Source organism: Triplophysa dalaica, chromosome 3 (genome assembly GCF_015846415.1).
Source record: "Triplophysa dalaica isolate WHDGS20190420 chromosome 3, ASM1584641v1, whole genome shotgun sequence".
In the NCBI taxonomy this organism is placed as follows: domain Eukaryota; kingdom Metazoa; phylum Chordata; class Actinopteri; order Cypriniformes; family Nemacheilidae; genus Triplophysa; species Triplophysa dalaica.
In genome coordinates, this window is record NC_079544.1 from 25,751,621 (window position 1) to 25,766,396 (window position 14,776).

At 39.2% G+C, this 14,776-nt stretch overlaps 1 protein-coding gene across 1 annotated transcript in view; it reads left to right on the forward strand.

Moving 5' to 3' along the window:
• LOC130417356 (microtubule cross-linking factor 1) overlaps positions 1–6,220 on the forward strand; it is a 43,287-nt gene extending 37,067 nt beyond the window's left edge. Inside the window, 2 exon segments of the mRNA XM_056742882.1 lie at positions 3–805; positions 5,366–6,220. Coding sequence (XP_056598860.1) covers positions 3–805; positions 5,366–5,569 — 1,007 coding nt within the window. The 3' untranslated portion in view covers positions 5,570–6,220.
• Positions 6,221–14,776: the final 8,556 nt, after the last annotated feature.

Here is a 14,776-nt window from a genome sequence, read left to right on the forward strand (position 1 = left end):
CCAGGTTCGCGATGCGGCGTCTCAAACAAACGGTTTAACCACGCGGGGGACTCAGACCACCCAGACCATCACCGTGGGGCTTCAAACCGACACTCTCCGTGCCCTCACCAGCAGCCCGCACCGATGTCTCACGCCCAAAGGAGGCTCCACCCCCATCTCCTCCCCGTCCCGCAGCCTCAGAAAGATGCAGTACTCTCCCGTCGTGCAGACCAAATTCGATCGCCCCTGCTGTTCGCCTAAATACGGCTCGCCCAAGCTCCAACGCAAACCCTCCTCCACCAACTCCATCAAAACTGAACAAACCACCGGCCAAGCTCGCGCTCCCACTCCGACGACTCCGCCACAAAAGGGCAACAGCGAATCGGCTTGGGCACGCTCCACGACAACCAGAGACAGTCCCGTTCACACCACCATCAACGACGGCCTCTCCAGCCTCTTCAACATCATCGACCACACGCCCGTCGCTTACGACCCCGCGCAGAAGTTCAACAAATCCCCCAGCCGCTCTCGACCTGCCGAGGAGGGTGCTCAAGGGTCCACGGACCCCAAATGTTCCAGAAACTCTCGGGGCCGGTCCCCGAGTCCTGTGCAGTTGATCGTGGAAACGCAGGGTGAGAAGACCCCTGAGGTGATTTGCATGAGACAGGACCTGTCCGCTCCTCCCGGATACACGATAGCGGAGAACGCAGCGCGGATTTTGAATAAGAAACTTCTGGAGCAGAGCTTCAGAGAGGAGAGGAGACTGTCCGCCTCAAATCCAGCCGCCCAGAACAGAGGTGACACTGAGAAAGGCGGATGTCTCGAGGTAAATGAAGAGACGTTAGGGTTTTTTCTTTTTAGATGAAAATGCTTTTGCCCAGATTTGTAGAAGAAGACGTTGCATTTCATTGAAGTATTACGGTCTCCTTAAAATCATTTGGTGAGAAAAATCGGTCGCAAATAAGTCAGGATACGAATTGAGCACTAAAATAAATAAGGTCTTAGAATTCATAAGCTGTCTGGGTGTTTATTATCTATGAGGAAAGCTTTCCAGGGTTCTTCTCCATATAATGTACTTCACAATGCTGTTGGTTAAGGTCCAAATTTTAGGTTCATCGCAGCTTCAAAAGGCTACAAGACAAATTTGTATACTTTATAAACATAAATACATGGCTTGCGTTGCCTCCGCCATCCAAGACTTCCATACTAAGCAATCAAGTTGGAAAGATCACGTGTGACGTAAATTTTAAAAGATTTAAAAATTCCTGAAATGTACACGAACTGACAATTTTAAAGAGTAATTAACAAATTATTTTTAACATATTATTACTATCATTAAGGTCCAACTTCTGTTTATGGAGTGTCCAACAAGTTTATGTACATAGATGATGTAAAAACACTATTATTTATAAACACTGCAGTTATTCTTACCTTACTTCTTGACTACCTCTCAAATGATTCGTTTCGCGATTCATCCGTCTAATGCCCTCCAATCCGCTAGCCTAGTGTCATGTGATTGGTCAGATGGTGTAGTCTGTTGTGATTATCAAACGCAGTCAGCATGTGCCGCAAACAGAACGCCTATCATCATTACTGGATTATGGTTAAGAAAAAATAAATAGTTACACTGTGATTCGGTTGAGCTATCAGGTCCAAATAAAGTTGGTATTTCCCCGTCTTTCAAGGATAGTCGTTTAACATTTCCTGCAGAAACCGTGCCAAGATTTTTGAAGCAATCTTTGGTGGAATGACGCACACACAGTAATACCCTGGGGTTTTACTCCTTTGCTGTCGTTAGAAAAATTAATTGTAACCATTGTTTCCTCAGGATTTCTTCCTTTGGTAGTTTAAATAAGACAGACTTAGTTTCACAATGTAGAACACAGGTTCTAGACATGATGCACACTTATCACAAACGAGTGACAGTGTTTGGGGGAGGAGAGTAAAGTTTTTGCAGCAGTCCCAGCAAAACGTAGGCGGGGACTATTTCTAGTGACATAGATACGTGGCGGCTAGAGACTCGGACTAGATCACGTCTCGTTTGTGTGATTCAGAGTCGACTCCCTTTTTTACAAGCTAATAACTTTGTTATTCATTCACCTTCGGACTTACAACTTGGCAGACTGCTTACTTTCAAAAACAGCAAGATAATTGACTGCATGAAATGTGATTTTCATGATCTACTGTTACTTAATCTTTAAACAATAATCTTCCACAAAGACATATACAGAATCAGAAAAAGCTTTATTGCCAAGTGTGCCAAGTATTGTCTTAGTGACAGAAGCTTCCAGTACAAATAGAGTTTAAAAAAAGTGACAAGGCACAGGTAACAATATTTAATAGTTACGTACAAAGTCGGTGCGCATCCTGGAGGCAGAGAAAGCCAAATATTTGTTTAAAAAGTATATAATTTTTTCGCTTTCTTGGAAAATGACCAATCACTTCACTAGGCAAAACCCCTATTCAAAGTCTGGTGTTGTGTGGAGCCTTTTGAAGCTGCGATGGAAATTAAATTGGGACCTTAACCAACAGCCACTTGTTCAAGTTTATTATATGGGGAAGAATCCTGGAAAGCTTTCCTCAGAAAGTTTGTTTTCGAAAGAAAAAATAAACACACGGACGGCTAGTATGACATGTGTGTGAATGAATTATCATGACATTTTAAGTTTACAGTGAACTACTTTAAGAAACGATTAGACAAATTAAGAAAACTCTCTTCTAAAACTCAAGAAGACACGGTAAAGCACTGGATTTTTTACAGGAGAAATATTTGACAAAGATCTTTATTTGTTCTGTTTAATCTGATTATAGAAGCTCGACTGCATGGGAAATGTTTTGTTATCGAGACGATTCAGTTTCAGGGATCAAAATGATGTTACATAACAGAATGCGACTCACTGTTTTGATTCAGGATGAATGTTTTTGAGGCGCATGCTGTTTCTTTGCTATGAAAACCACTTACGTAAGTGCTTCGGATGCGGGATGGATCCGGCTTATGTCGTCTGCCAGCTTCATTTGAAGATGAACGTCCAGGATTGATCAGCTTGAGTTGATGTGCTGTTTACTCTTGTTTTTCTGGGTTATCTTCAGAATCATACCGTAGTACTAACCGCACCCTGGGGACTGTAACGCAGCTCCCGCTGGCCGTGCTGTAAGTCCCACCGCTCGACATCACAGTGACCTCACTCGTGACCGTGGTTTCAGTAGATCTGTCTCACCGCATGCCGCACAGTTTACAGACACAGTATCACCGCTGGGCATTATGGGATATTGTTGTGGTCACTCTTTCTTTGTCCTCATGTAGGTGTGAGCATGCACATTGTCTGATATTAACAAGCAATTATCCAAAAAGCCATCGGATGTGATTTACAATGATGCAGTATGTGTAAAAGATGTAATTTAATCCAGAAAATCAAAGATTTTTTAAACCATTAACACAAGAAGAATGTTTAACTGATAGTAAAGTCATTCCCAAAAGTGTTTGGACACTTGGAAGGCAGAATGTGATTGAGTTAGATACAGAAATTTGTCTTTATAGGTCTGTCAAACGATTAATCGCGATTAATCACACCCAGAACAAAAGTTTGTGTAATGTATATCTGTGTACTGTGCATAATCATTTTGTATTTATAGACACGAAACATACACATACTTGTCTATATATTTAGGAAATTTATTAATTTACTTTATATTTACCAATCATTGAAATTCTAAATAAACGTTAATTAATTGTTATATTTTTCTCAAATATATGTATTCATGTGTATGTGTTCAAAAATACAAAAGGAATATGCACAGTCCACCGAAATATATTACGCAAACACAAACTTTTATTCTGGATGCGATTAATCACGATTAATCGTTTGACAGCCTTACTTTATAGATCTTTATTTACTTTTGTTTGCAGACTTGCCAAATCTGAGCTCAGTTTGAAACATTGTTGACATCTCTTGTCAAACCTCTTCAGACATTTGTGAGATTTATCTGACACAGTTGAGAACAGAGCAAAAGTTTCCATTTGTTCTCATTTTAATCTCATTGATGTCTAGTAGAAATAATTGTGAAATTAAAGGATTCTCATGTGTGTTTTCTCTCATTTACACATGTAGCACAACAAAAATATATTTACTTAATTTCTGTAAATCTAACAGACTTCTTTTTGTTGAATATTTTTTAGAAAGTTAATTCTTTGCTATTTGATGTGTAATCTAATCTGAATGACATTCAAATATTTGTGCTAAGTGTCCAAACACATCTTGAGGAGACAGTATATCAAACTCAAATATGGCTTTTTGAATGGTAAAGTCATGTAGACTCTGAATAAATAATCACAGTTTTATTTTGAAACTCTGTAGGTCGGACAGCTGTTTTGTGTGTTTTTATGTGTTTTTTTCCAGTCTAACATGCCTGCAGATGAAGATCCCCCCCCTCTCTCTCTCTCTCTTTCTCTGTCTTTACTTAGTTCATCGTCTTAACAGGATCTGACCGCTACTCAGCATGTTAGCCGTGATGGTGATGTTAGGGACTGTTGGTGTTGGCTGTCTGTCTGTATTAACACCTGATTTAACACCTGCCGCTGTCGCTGATGATCATCACTTCACATCTAACAGAGTTTCATAACTTTAACATCAAACACTTGGAAAAAAAATCATAGTCTGGCCAATAGAAAGGGTTTCACCTGTGAGAGTTTGTAAATATGACACTGTTGATGTTGAATAACAATGTCATCTGTCCGTATGTGTGTCAAACATGCTGAAGTTCATCATTTTATCCTCTAAAATCTTGAGACTCAGAATTTTATATCACCCTAAAACACAAGACAAATTTAAGTAGACATGGTAAATCTCTGTTTTTTAATGATTCATACAATCTGCCTCTCGCAGCAAAACTTCATTTATAATTTATTTAGACTGAATCTGAAGCCATGTGTTGCCTCGACAGCAGAGTTTCAAAACGTTTTTTAAGCATACAATGACAGAATATTTTGAATTTTATTTTATTAAAATTTTATTTATTTATTTAAAATTGTTTTTTTTATTTCACAATTTATTTTAAATGTTGCTTAATATAATTTATCCATTTTTTATTATAATTTTAGTGCCTTTAAATTTATTTCAGTTTATTTCTGAGAAAACATTAAAAAAATGTGTTTACTTTAATTTTTTCTGGTAATTTTTAGGCCAATATTTTATTTGGTTCCAATAAATGTTTTCAAAGACATAACTTTGGTAAATTAAAATAACCTTGCTTAGGACACACAACACACATATGACATTGTTACTTGCAAATGACCCTGATGTGATGTCATTCAGGTGATGGGTGCGATCATTTTTTAACTGGACTGGACCAGGTGTTTATGCAACATTTTTGTTTTGTTTTGATGTAGGACCTGCCACGTTCCCCAGTGGCCCCACCTCTGGAATCCTGCTTCCTGCGGCCGGCTCGTCCTGCCAACCGACGACCACCGTCCCGCTGGGCTGCCCACTCCCCATCATCCTCTCCCAACTACAAAGACCGAGTGGAGTTCCGCTTTCCATCGCCCGTCAGACCGGTTCAGACCATCCCGGAGACAGAGGAACAGGAGGTCTGAGTCCTGCGTGAAGCAGTCTACATTACACCCTTCTCTACTTTTTACCCTAAGTTTTTTTGTTTTTTGGACCGTCTCATCCTCTCTGGGATGGTTTGATGTTGAGTTTAATGCTCAGGGTTCATAAGCTGAACTCTGGAGTGAGTCACATGCAGCACACTTCACTCCAGATTGTCCTGTTTGGAATGGAATACTAGCATACTGTATACTGTATACTATCTTATACAAATAGTATGTGAACCAGTTTCATTTATGCAGTGCCAGTAAACTTGAAAATAAAATACAGTGCATTGTTACATGACCTTAGTGTGACTACATCTACATTCATCCGGATACATTTAAATACAGTGTTTTTGTTTTAAAATGCTCTACCGTTTTCAAAAGCTTGACAGCAATATAAGTATTACATAAAAATAGGGCTGGGTAAAAAATATTGATTCTTCGATTTTAATCAATCTACAATTTAACGAAACAATATCATTTCAGGAAATTCCCAAATCGATTCTTACTTTACTTTCTTGTCTGTATTTCACCTCTCGTCCTGAAGATGTCACCATCACTCGCACTAATATTGAATGTTGAAATCTGTTTATTTTTATAAACTTGTTTCATGTTGCTTTGAATTTAACTGTTAAAATAAAAAGTTAAAATACATATGTTTGGTTACCCAAGGTCAAAATAAGAAGTACACTACCGGTCAAACGTCTTTGAACACTTTCTCACGTATTGATAGTAATTGATTGACCGGTAGTGTATTTCCAAGCAATTGTGTGGGCTTTACTGTTAATGTGAATGTGTATTTGCATTTACATTTAGTCATTTAGAGTTCAGGGAGCATTAAAGCGATATGTCATACAGCAGCAATAATACATTAAGTGTTAATACCAAGTTAATAGTAGAATACCTGCTGTATTGTTTTTCATCATCAAATATTTAATTTATTTCACTGATATTGCTAAGTAGGAGGGTTTCAGTTACCAGGATATGTACATAAATATGGATTCCATAAAAGGTACTAGTTACTAATTACATATTCAATGGTGTGATTAGATTACTTTACAAATGACTCTCTCCAATAAGTATTTAATTACTTATTACTTTCGGTATCCTATATCAGCATTGATTGGAATTGTTTCAAGGATAGACATGAAACGGCTTATTTAATTCATTCAAATACATAATAAATAACTACATAAATTATTCTTATTAACTGACCAATGTATACAAATGTGAGAAGCATACATTAAGCATACATTTTAAAGTAAAACTTATCATTTTTGTCATTTCCACTTCTGAATATATTACACAGTATTTAGTACAATTACATCAGAAGTAACTGAAATTGAATTTAACATAACTTACTTGAAAAGTAATTAAATTACATTAACTGATTACTTAGTAACCAGTTACACCCAACACTGCTGATAACGAATCGATATTGAATCGAATCGAAACAAACTCATATAAATAAGTATCGAATCACCAATTTGGTCGAAAACCCAGCCCTACATATGAAGTATAAATAAAGAAAGTAATATATTTGCTTTGCAAAATTGAGGCTAAATTAGTCACATGACTAAAGTTTTTTTTACAGTCCACATTACAAGACAAAAACAGCGTTCACAAATTAATTCATTTTTGGGAGTGTTTTCTCAAAGCTGCTTTTTGGTGAACACAGTCTCAATGTGGACGGAAGGCCAAACATAGATAAAACGATTCGGCCTAAAAATATCTCAACTTGACAGTTGGATCAAGTCATTTCCTATGTATGCCATTTTAAGCTATGATTGACTTCTGGTTTATTGGTCAAATTGGCATTTGAAGGCCAAGTTTAACCTATTGCATTGGGGGATATGGTGCTCACACAGCGCGCTTTGTTACATATACACATCGTCTGTGTATTATCGAATACAAAAAACATCCACAATGCAGACATAGTAAGTGTAGTGTGCTAGTATGCTATTCCATAGTTTTGGGAAAGTCATGTGCCGATTTTTTCCAGCCTGACCACACATGCGCACACCACCAGAGGGACAGAAACATCCAGAATCTTTATAAGAACACTCCAACTGCCCTGCCAGTATGGGGCAGAGTTCTGCGAGCACCAGCCAAACTGAACTATTCTGAAACAGAAGTTCCTTTTAGAAATATCAAGGACCTGGAATGTACCGAGTGTTTCATAAGAGGTGCCTACACACACGTGACCTCTGAGTGTGTGTGTCACTGTACACGTACGCAATACATATGACTTCATATGTGTTCGCCATAATGCAACAGATGCTGTAACAGGACGCTAATATTAGAGCAGCGTTGAAGTTTACACATCTTTAAGTTTGGTGTTTTCTTCTGTTCAGGGGTGAATGTCATTCGTTCATTTACGTTTTGTGTAGAGTATGTACTTTATAAAAGTATTTTCTTAATTTCAGAGTACTTTACATCCCATTTCTGTTTGTACGTTCTGATGCTTGAATTTTAACAGTTGTATTTGTAAGAGAATTAGATAAATGCAAATGAAAAAAAAACTAGTTTGACAGGGACGAATGATACATGATGTCAATCATACCAATGTATTTAAAAATCAAATGTGACGTTTGAATGTTCAGCTGTGTACGCAATGAGAGGAGAGTTTGACACGGAGTATCCTTATGCACATTTACTTATTCGAAAAAACCTAAAGGACTATGTACAGGATTCTAGATATAGATTTCAATTTTATTTTATTTCTGTGCTAATTTCGGTGCTTTATTTTTGTTTTATTTTAATGCTTATTTTATTATTTCTATGCTAATGTTAATTTATTTCTGTGTATTATTGTTTAATTTTATTTGATCATTTTATTTATGTGCTTATTTCACTTTATTTCTGTATATTATTGTTTAATTCTATGTTGGTATTTGTTTTATGTGCTAATTTTATTTTGTTTATATTTGTTTTATTATTTTATTTCTGTGCTTATTTTAGTTCATCTATTTTGTCTTCTCTTCCTCCAGCTAAGAACAATGTCACATTACAGTAAAAATCAAATCAGCTGTGTTGAAAACAGTCTGAGAACCTGATCTCACGGGAACTATTTTACGAGGTGGTGAGTTCTCATGATATCAATCATACAAAATCGTACAGTTAGTAGGGAAAAGGAAACCATGATGGTCCACCCCTAAACACAACTTTCTCTGGAGCGAAAGCAGATTGTATGAATGAGTTTGTACAATTTCATACAAATTAACCACCAGTTCGCTGATACCTTAAGAATTTCCATGAGATGTGTTGGTGTGAACACCTCTGGTTTATATTTTGCATAGTGTTGGAGAAACTATTCTCATTATGATCTTCGGTTTCTAATTCATTTCTGAATCCTTTACACATTCCTATAGGATTGTGTGACTCGGGTTGGACAGCAGTTGTGCAGATATTATATTTGATATGCATGCCTTTAAACACTAGCACTTTAGTGCATGTACAGTACTCAGATGCTGTTGTACTTATATTGTAAACCACCTCCCCACACACACACGCACACACACACACACACACACATACTGCTGTTCACAGGCTCACTTGATTTTATCTTTTACTTTTCACACATTACACAGTACATTCAAACATTTTTGAAGTCCATTATTGTACCAACTCATGTTTGTATAGCTGTTATTATCAATTCTAATGTTTATTTTCTTTCAAGGAGAAATTATGTTTCAAAGTCACTGTCTAAAGTCTAATGATATAGTGTTCGTTTGATAATAAATTGAATGTGTATTTACAAAAAACTGTGTTTGTGGTGGATTTTAAATGCAACATTATTTTATACATAATTGTCAGAAGTATACAGGTAATGCAAGCACATCATAAGGATCTTTATTTGAATGACTTGAATTTCTTTGCTATACAACCCCTGGCAAAATGTATGGAATCACCCTTCTCAGAAGATGTTCATTCAAATGTTTAATTGTGTAGAGAAAAAACCAAGCACACATATGCCACAAAACAATTTTCACTCAACAAAACAATATTCTGGCTGTATAAAACACTTAAAAAAACAACAAAGAAAGATAACTATAGTCAATTACAAGTGTTTTTACAGATCAAACAGAGGAAAAAAATATGGAATCACACAAATCTGAGGAAAATGATATGGAATCACCATGCACTTTGCATTTCTAAAACAAACACCTGTATCTGATTACAACTGCTAATTAGTCTGTAGTTAAAAAAGAGTGCTTGCACACATTAGTGATGTGTTGAACCAAGATGATTGACATAACTCATGGCTCCAACACGAGAGATGTCAGTTGAAACAAAGGAGAGGATTATCAAACTTTTCAAAGAAGGTAAATCTTCACGGAATGTTACAAAAAATGTTGGTTGTTCCCAGTCAGCTGTGTCTAAAATCTGGACCAAGTACAAATCAAATGGAAAGGTTGTAAAAGGGAAGCGTACTGGTAGACCAAGAAAGACATCAAAGCGCCAAGACAGAAAACTTAAAGCAATGTGCCTTGAAAACAGAAAATGCACAAAAAAACAAAAAACAAATGAGGAACAAATGGGCAGAAAGTGGAGTTCATGTCTGTGACCGGACTGTAAGAAATCGTCTAAAAGAAATGGGATTTACATACAGAAAAGCCAAACGAAAACCATCATTAACATCTAAACAGAAAAAAACAAGGTTTCAGTGGGCTAAAGAAAGACAATCTTGGACTGTGGATGACTGGATGAGAGTTATATTCAGTGATGAATCACGAATCTGCATTGGGCAGGGTGATGATGCTGGAACTTTTGTTTAGTGCCGTTCCAATTAAATTTATGAAGACAACTGCCTGAAGAAAACATGCAAATTTCCACAATCATTAATGATATGGGGTTGTATGTCAGGTAAAGGTATGGGAGAGATGACAGTCATTACATCTTCTATAAATGCCCAAGTTTATGTTGAGATTTTGGACACTTTTCTTATTCCATCAATTGAAAGGATGTTTGGTGATGGTAGCATCATTTTTCAGGATAATAATGCATCGTGGCATAGGGCAAAATCTGTGAAAACATTTCTACAGGAAAGACATATAATGTCAATGGCATGGCCTGCAAATAGTCCGGACCTCAATCCAATTGAAAATCTTTGGTGGAAATTAAAGAATGGTCCACGACAAGGCTCCAACCTGCAAAGCTGATCTGGCAACTGCAATAAGACAAAGCTGGAGACAGATTGATGAGTATACTGTTTGTCATTAGTTAAATCCATGCCTCAGAGAATTCAAGCTGTTATAAAAGCCAGAGGTGGTGCAACAAAGTACTAGTAGTGTTTTTATTTGGTGATTCCATATAATTTTCCTCAGATTTGTGTGATTCCATATTTTTTTCCTCTGTTTGATCTGTAAAAACACTTGTAATTGACTATAGTTATCTTTCTTTGTTGTTTTTTTAAGTGTTTTATACAGCCAGAATATTGTTTTGTTGAGTGAAAATTGTTTTGTGGCATATATGTGCTTGGTTTTTTCTCTACACAATTAAACATTTGAATGAACATCTTCTGAGAAGGGTGATTCCATACTTTTTGCCAGGGGTTGTATATATCATGGCAAAAGTAATTAAAATACAGCATTAAGTTACTTATAAAAACTGTAATATATTATGTTTTTTTTATGAACACTTGTATATTACCCTCGAAACTGCCTCTGACAACTGTAAGCTTATGCAGAAATCGTCATTTGTTCTTCTTGTAGCTTCATTGGCACCCAGAAGAAACAAATTCTTTTTTTTATAAATGTTGTTCCCCTTCAGTCGGTCTCTCGACGTTGTATTGAGAGACAGACTGGGGTTTGATCTGAAACCTATCATCTCCAAAATAAATTTAAGACGCCAATGGGCTTTGGCGAATGGCCCGCCCACACCAGTCTCCGCCCCATACATACGGGTATAAAAGGAAGATGGCAGCGGTGATTCACTCATCCTTTGTTCTTCGGAACCTTCTCGGCGTAGGATGTCGACTTTATGTCTTAGAGATTCTCTCCTGCTGGACTTACGACGCAGAGTAGCGGACTTCTCCATTCGAACCGCGGATTCCCCTTCAGCGAGCCGACTCTTCCCAGCCGGCGGCAGACTTCCCCTCCGGAGTGCGGACTTCCCCTGGGCTTCTCGGCAGCGAGCTACAGATCTAAAAGAGCAGGCCCTTTTCAGGGCCAATAATTTCTCACAGTTTCCATTCTCATCGAGGAGGGGGGACGGACACAATGGCTGCCTCAGGTGTTGGGCTTCCAGCATGCTGGGACAGCCTTTGTGGATCAGTTCTGCCCGCACTGTGGGCGGTGTATGATTCAGACGTTGCATCACGGACGGCTGTGTTCCCACGGGCTGTGTTCCCGCCAACTCGCTGGTTCCCATCCGCGACGGCAGTGGCCATGACCCTGCCGTCCGCTGCGGTGTGCAGCGAGGGTGATGTGAGGATTAATGTGAGCGGGGAAGAGGAGGCCTTGAGTGGCTTGCCAGTGACTCCCACCACTAGGCATGTGCACGCTTATATGTGGTGTCTCTTCTCGTCCTGGTGTTGTCCCCACGGGGAGAACCCAAGGAGTTGCTTGATCCGGTCAGTCTTGACCTTTTACAGAGACCAGAGAGTAATCTCTCCCCATCCACGTTGAGAGTTTATGTAGCCGCTGTTGCCGCTCATCACGATCGCATGGAGGGGTAAGTTTCTTGTTTGACATTACCTGGTCACCAGGTTCCTCAGGAGCTCGACTTCTGCCGCAATCCGTACCCTTTTACAGGTCCTTGGCGGCCTGCGTGCCCCTCGGAGACGCCTCTCATCCTCATTTACGATTAAGACCCCTCTTGATGGTGCTTGCCTCCATAAGAGGGTAGGGACCTCCAGCATTCTTCGTGTCCTATTGGTGCCTAGAATTGGGCGGCAATCTCACATCATCCTGAGACACCAGCCTGGTTACGTGCCCAAGGTTCCCACCACTCCCTTCCGGGACCAGGTTGTGAACCTGCAGGCGCTCCCCTCTGGGGAGAAAGACCCAACCTCCAACGTGTTGTGTCCAGCGCTCTGTGCCTCTACTTGGACATCACACAGAGCCTTGAACTCTGAGCAGCTCTTGTCTGTTTGGAAGACAGCACCAGAGGAGGTCTGTCTTTAAACAGAGGCGGGCGCATTGGATTGTGGACGCCATTCCATGGCGTACCAATCCCAGGTCGCCGTGCCCACTCGAGTGAGAACCCACTCCACCGGAGTAGGGCCTCCTCGTGGGCACTGGCCCGAGGCTTTGGCAGAGATATGTAAGCTATGGGTTGGGCTACGTCCAGAACCTTCGCAAGGTTTTACAACCTCCGAGTGGAACCAGTGTCTTACACCCTACGATGAAGGACAGGCATCTGGCCTGGGCGTATGCCTGCGAAAGCGCCTTCTTCCCTCTTCAGGTAAGATCAGTGCGCTAAATATCCTCCCTACTTTCCCACATTGGGTGTAGTATAGGCATCCCATACATCACTAAGCATTTTTGGTAACAGACCGGTCGGAGCGGTCTGCTGGAACCAAGTCCAGTACTGGTAGAGTCGCCCCTACTCTGTACTTGGACTATTTCCCCATACGAAGTCACTCCCCCGTTGGGTAGTCCCGTGTGATGTATTCCTTCACTCCTGATCCCCCTGTTGGTGAATCTGTGACCTCCACTCCGGTGGCACTCCCACCGGGTTCTGTCCACATACGGCCGGACAATTTTTTCGAATGTGATCTCATTCGGGAGACCATGTCAGTATCTCCACATGTCACCTCCCGTATGGCAGGAAACACACTCTCCAAGAGGAGAGCAGTGTTTTCCCCAGTGTGTCGGCTCCGGACGGCGCCTAATTTATAAGGCGAATGCCCTGTCCGTGATGACTGTCAGTACAGGCTTCGCAGTATGTCCACTACTATTCCACTGGAAGGTTACGTCTCCTTTTATACCCGTATGTACGGGGCAGAGACTGGCGTGGGCGGGCCATCCGCCGAAGCCCATTGGCGTTTTAAATTTATCTTGGAGATGATAGGTTCTAAGATCAAACCCCAGTCTGTCTCTCAACACAACGTTTTCTGTACACTGTAAAAATTTGATTTTACAGATTTTTTTTTTCAGATTTTCCATGTAAAATTTATTTTTGAAGAACAGTCAGTAGAAAAACAGGGGAAAAATTAATTTTACAGGGAAAACCATTATTTTACTGATTATTTTTGGCGCCCAAGCTGCCAGAACATTTCTTTTTTTACATTTTAACATTACAGAAAAAGACAACAAATTTAAAAGAAAAACGGGGAAAACTATTTAATATCCTTATATCTTTTCATTTTACAGGGAACACAATAAGTTCACTGTATTTCTCCATCTTATAGAAAATTTCTGTTTTTTTACTGTGTAGGAGTAATGGCTTGTTGCTGTTTTTCTTTCAGCCGGACATCCGTTACTATGTTGGTGTTGAACAAAATCACATTATTTCACATCTGTAAGCAGTGCAGGATGATTAAGATGTTGAATTTGAATGCTTAGAACAAACTTCTAACTCCGAGTATTGGCAAAAGTAATGAAAGAGTGAATTAACTCGCTGCACACTAATTCTATTACTTGCTGGTCTAAAAAAGTCACTCTAATCGGATTTTCCATTGAAAACAGATTTGAAATCTCATTTGAGTCAGCTCGCAGCTCTCGTTTAGCATTAAGCAAATGACTGTTATATCTCATTATCTCTCGTTTCGATTCATTTAAGTGTCCCGCTCCTGTGTTTCAGATATAACGTACAGACAAAGTATCATCTGTGAAAGCCGGCGTGGACAAAGTTAAACGAGAAGCCTGCTTTCATTTTACTTCATCACCATTAGGTAATTCATGTCTGATTTTACAAACTGTGAATCTGTAATCTGACAAACGCAGACGGAATTTTTTCCTTTATTAGGGAAAAAACGTTTTGAATCAAACTTTGAAAATGAACCCAGATATGTGATATATAGTTATTTGGTATGTCATAGTGAAAATACACAGTATGTGTCAGCGATCCTTGTTATCAAAAAAGATAGAAAAAAATATTCTTCTACCAACTTTTTGTGTGAAAAGAGTTATGAGTATGTGAAAAGCTGTTGCCGAGAAATGAAGCACTGCAGCTGTCTGTCTGTCTGTAGCGTTTCAGTTTGTTAACACACTTTTTATTAGTACTTTACAAGAGGGAGACGCTCTGTTCTTCCTCAAGAAGGTT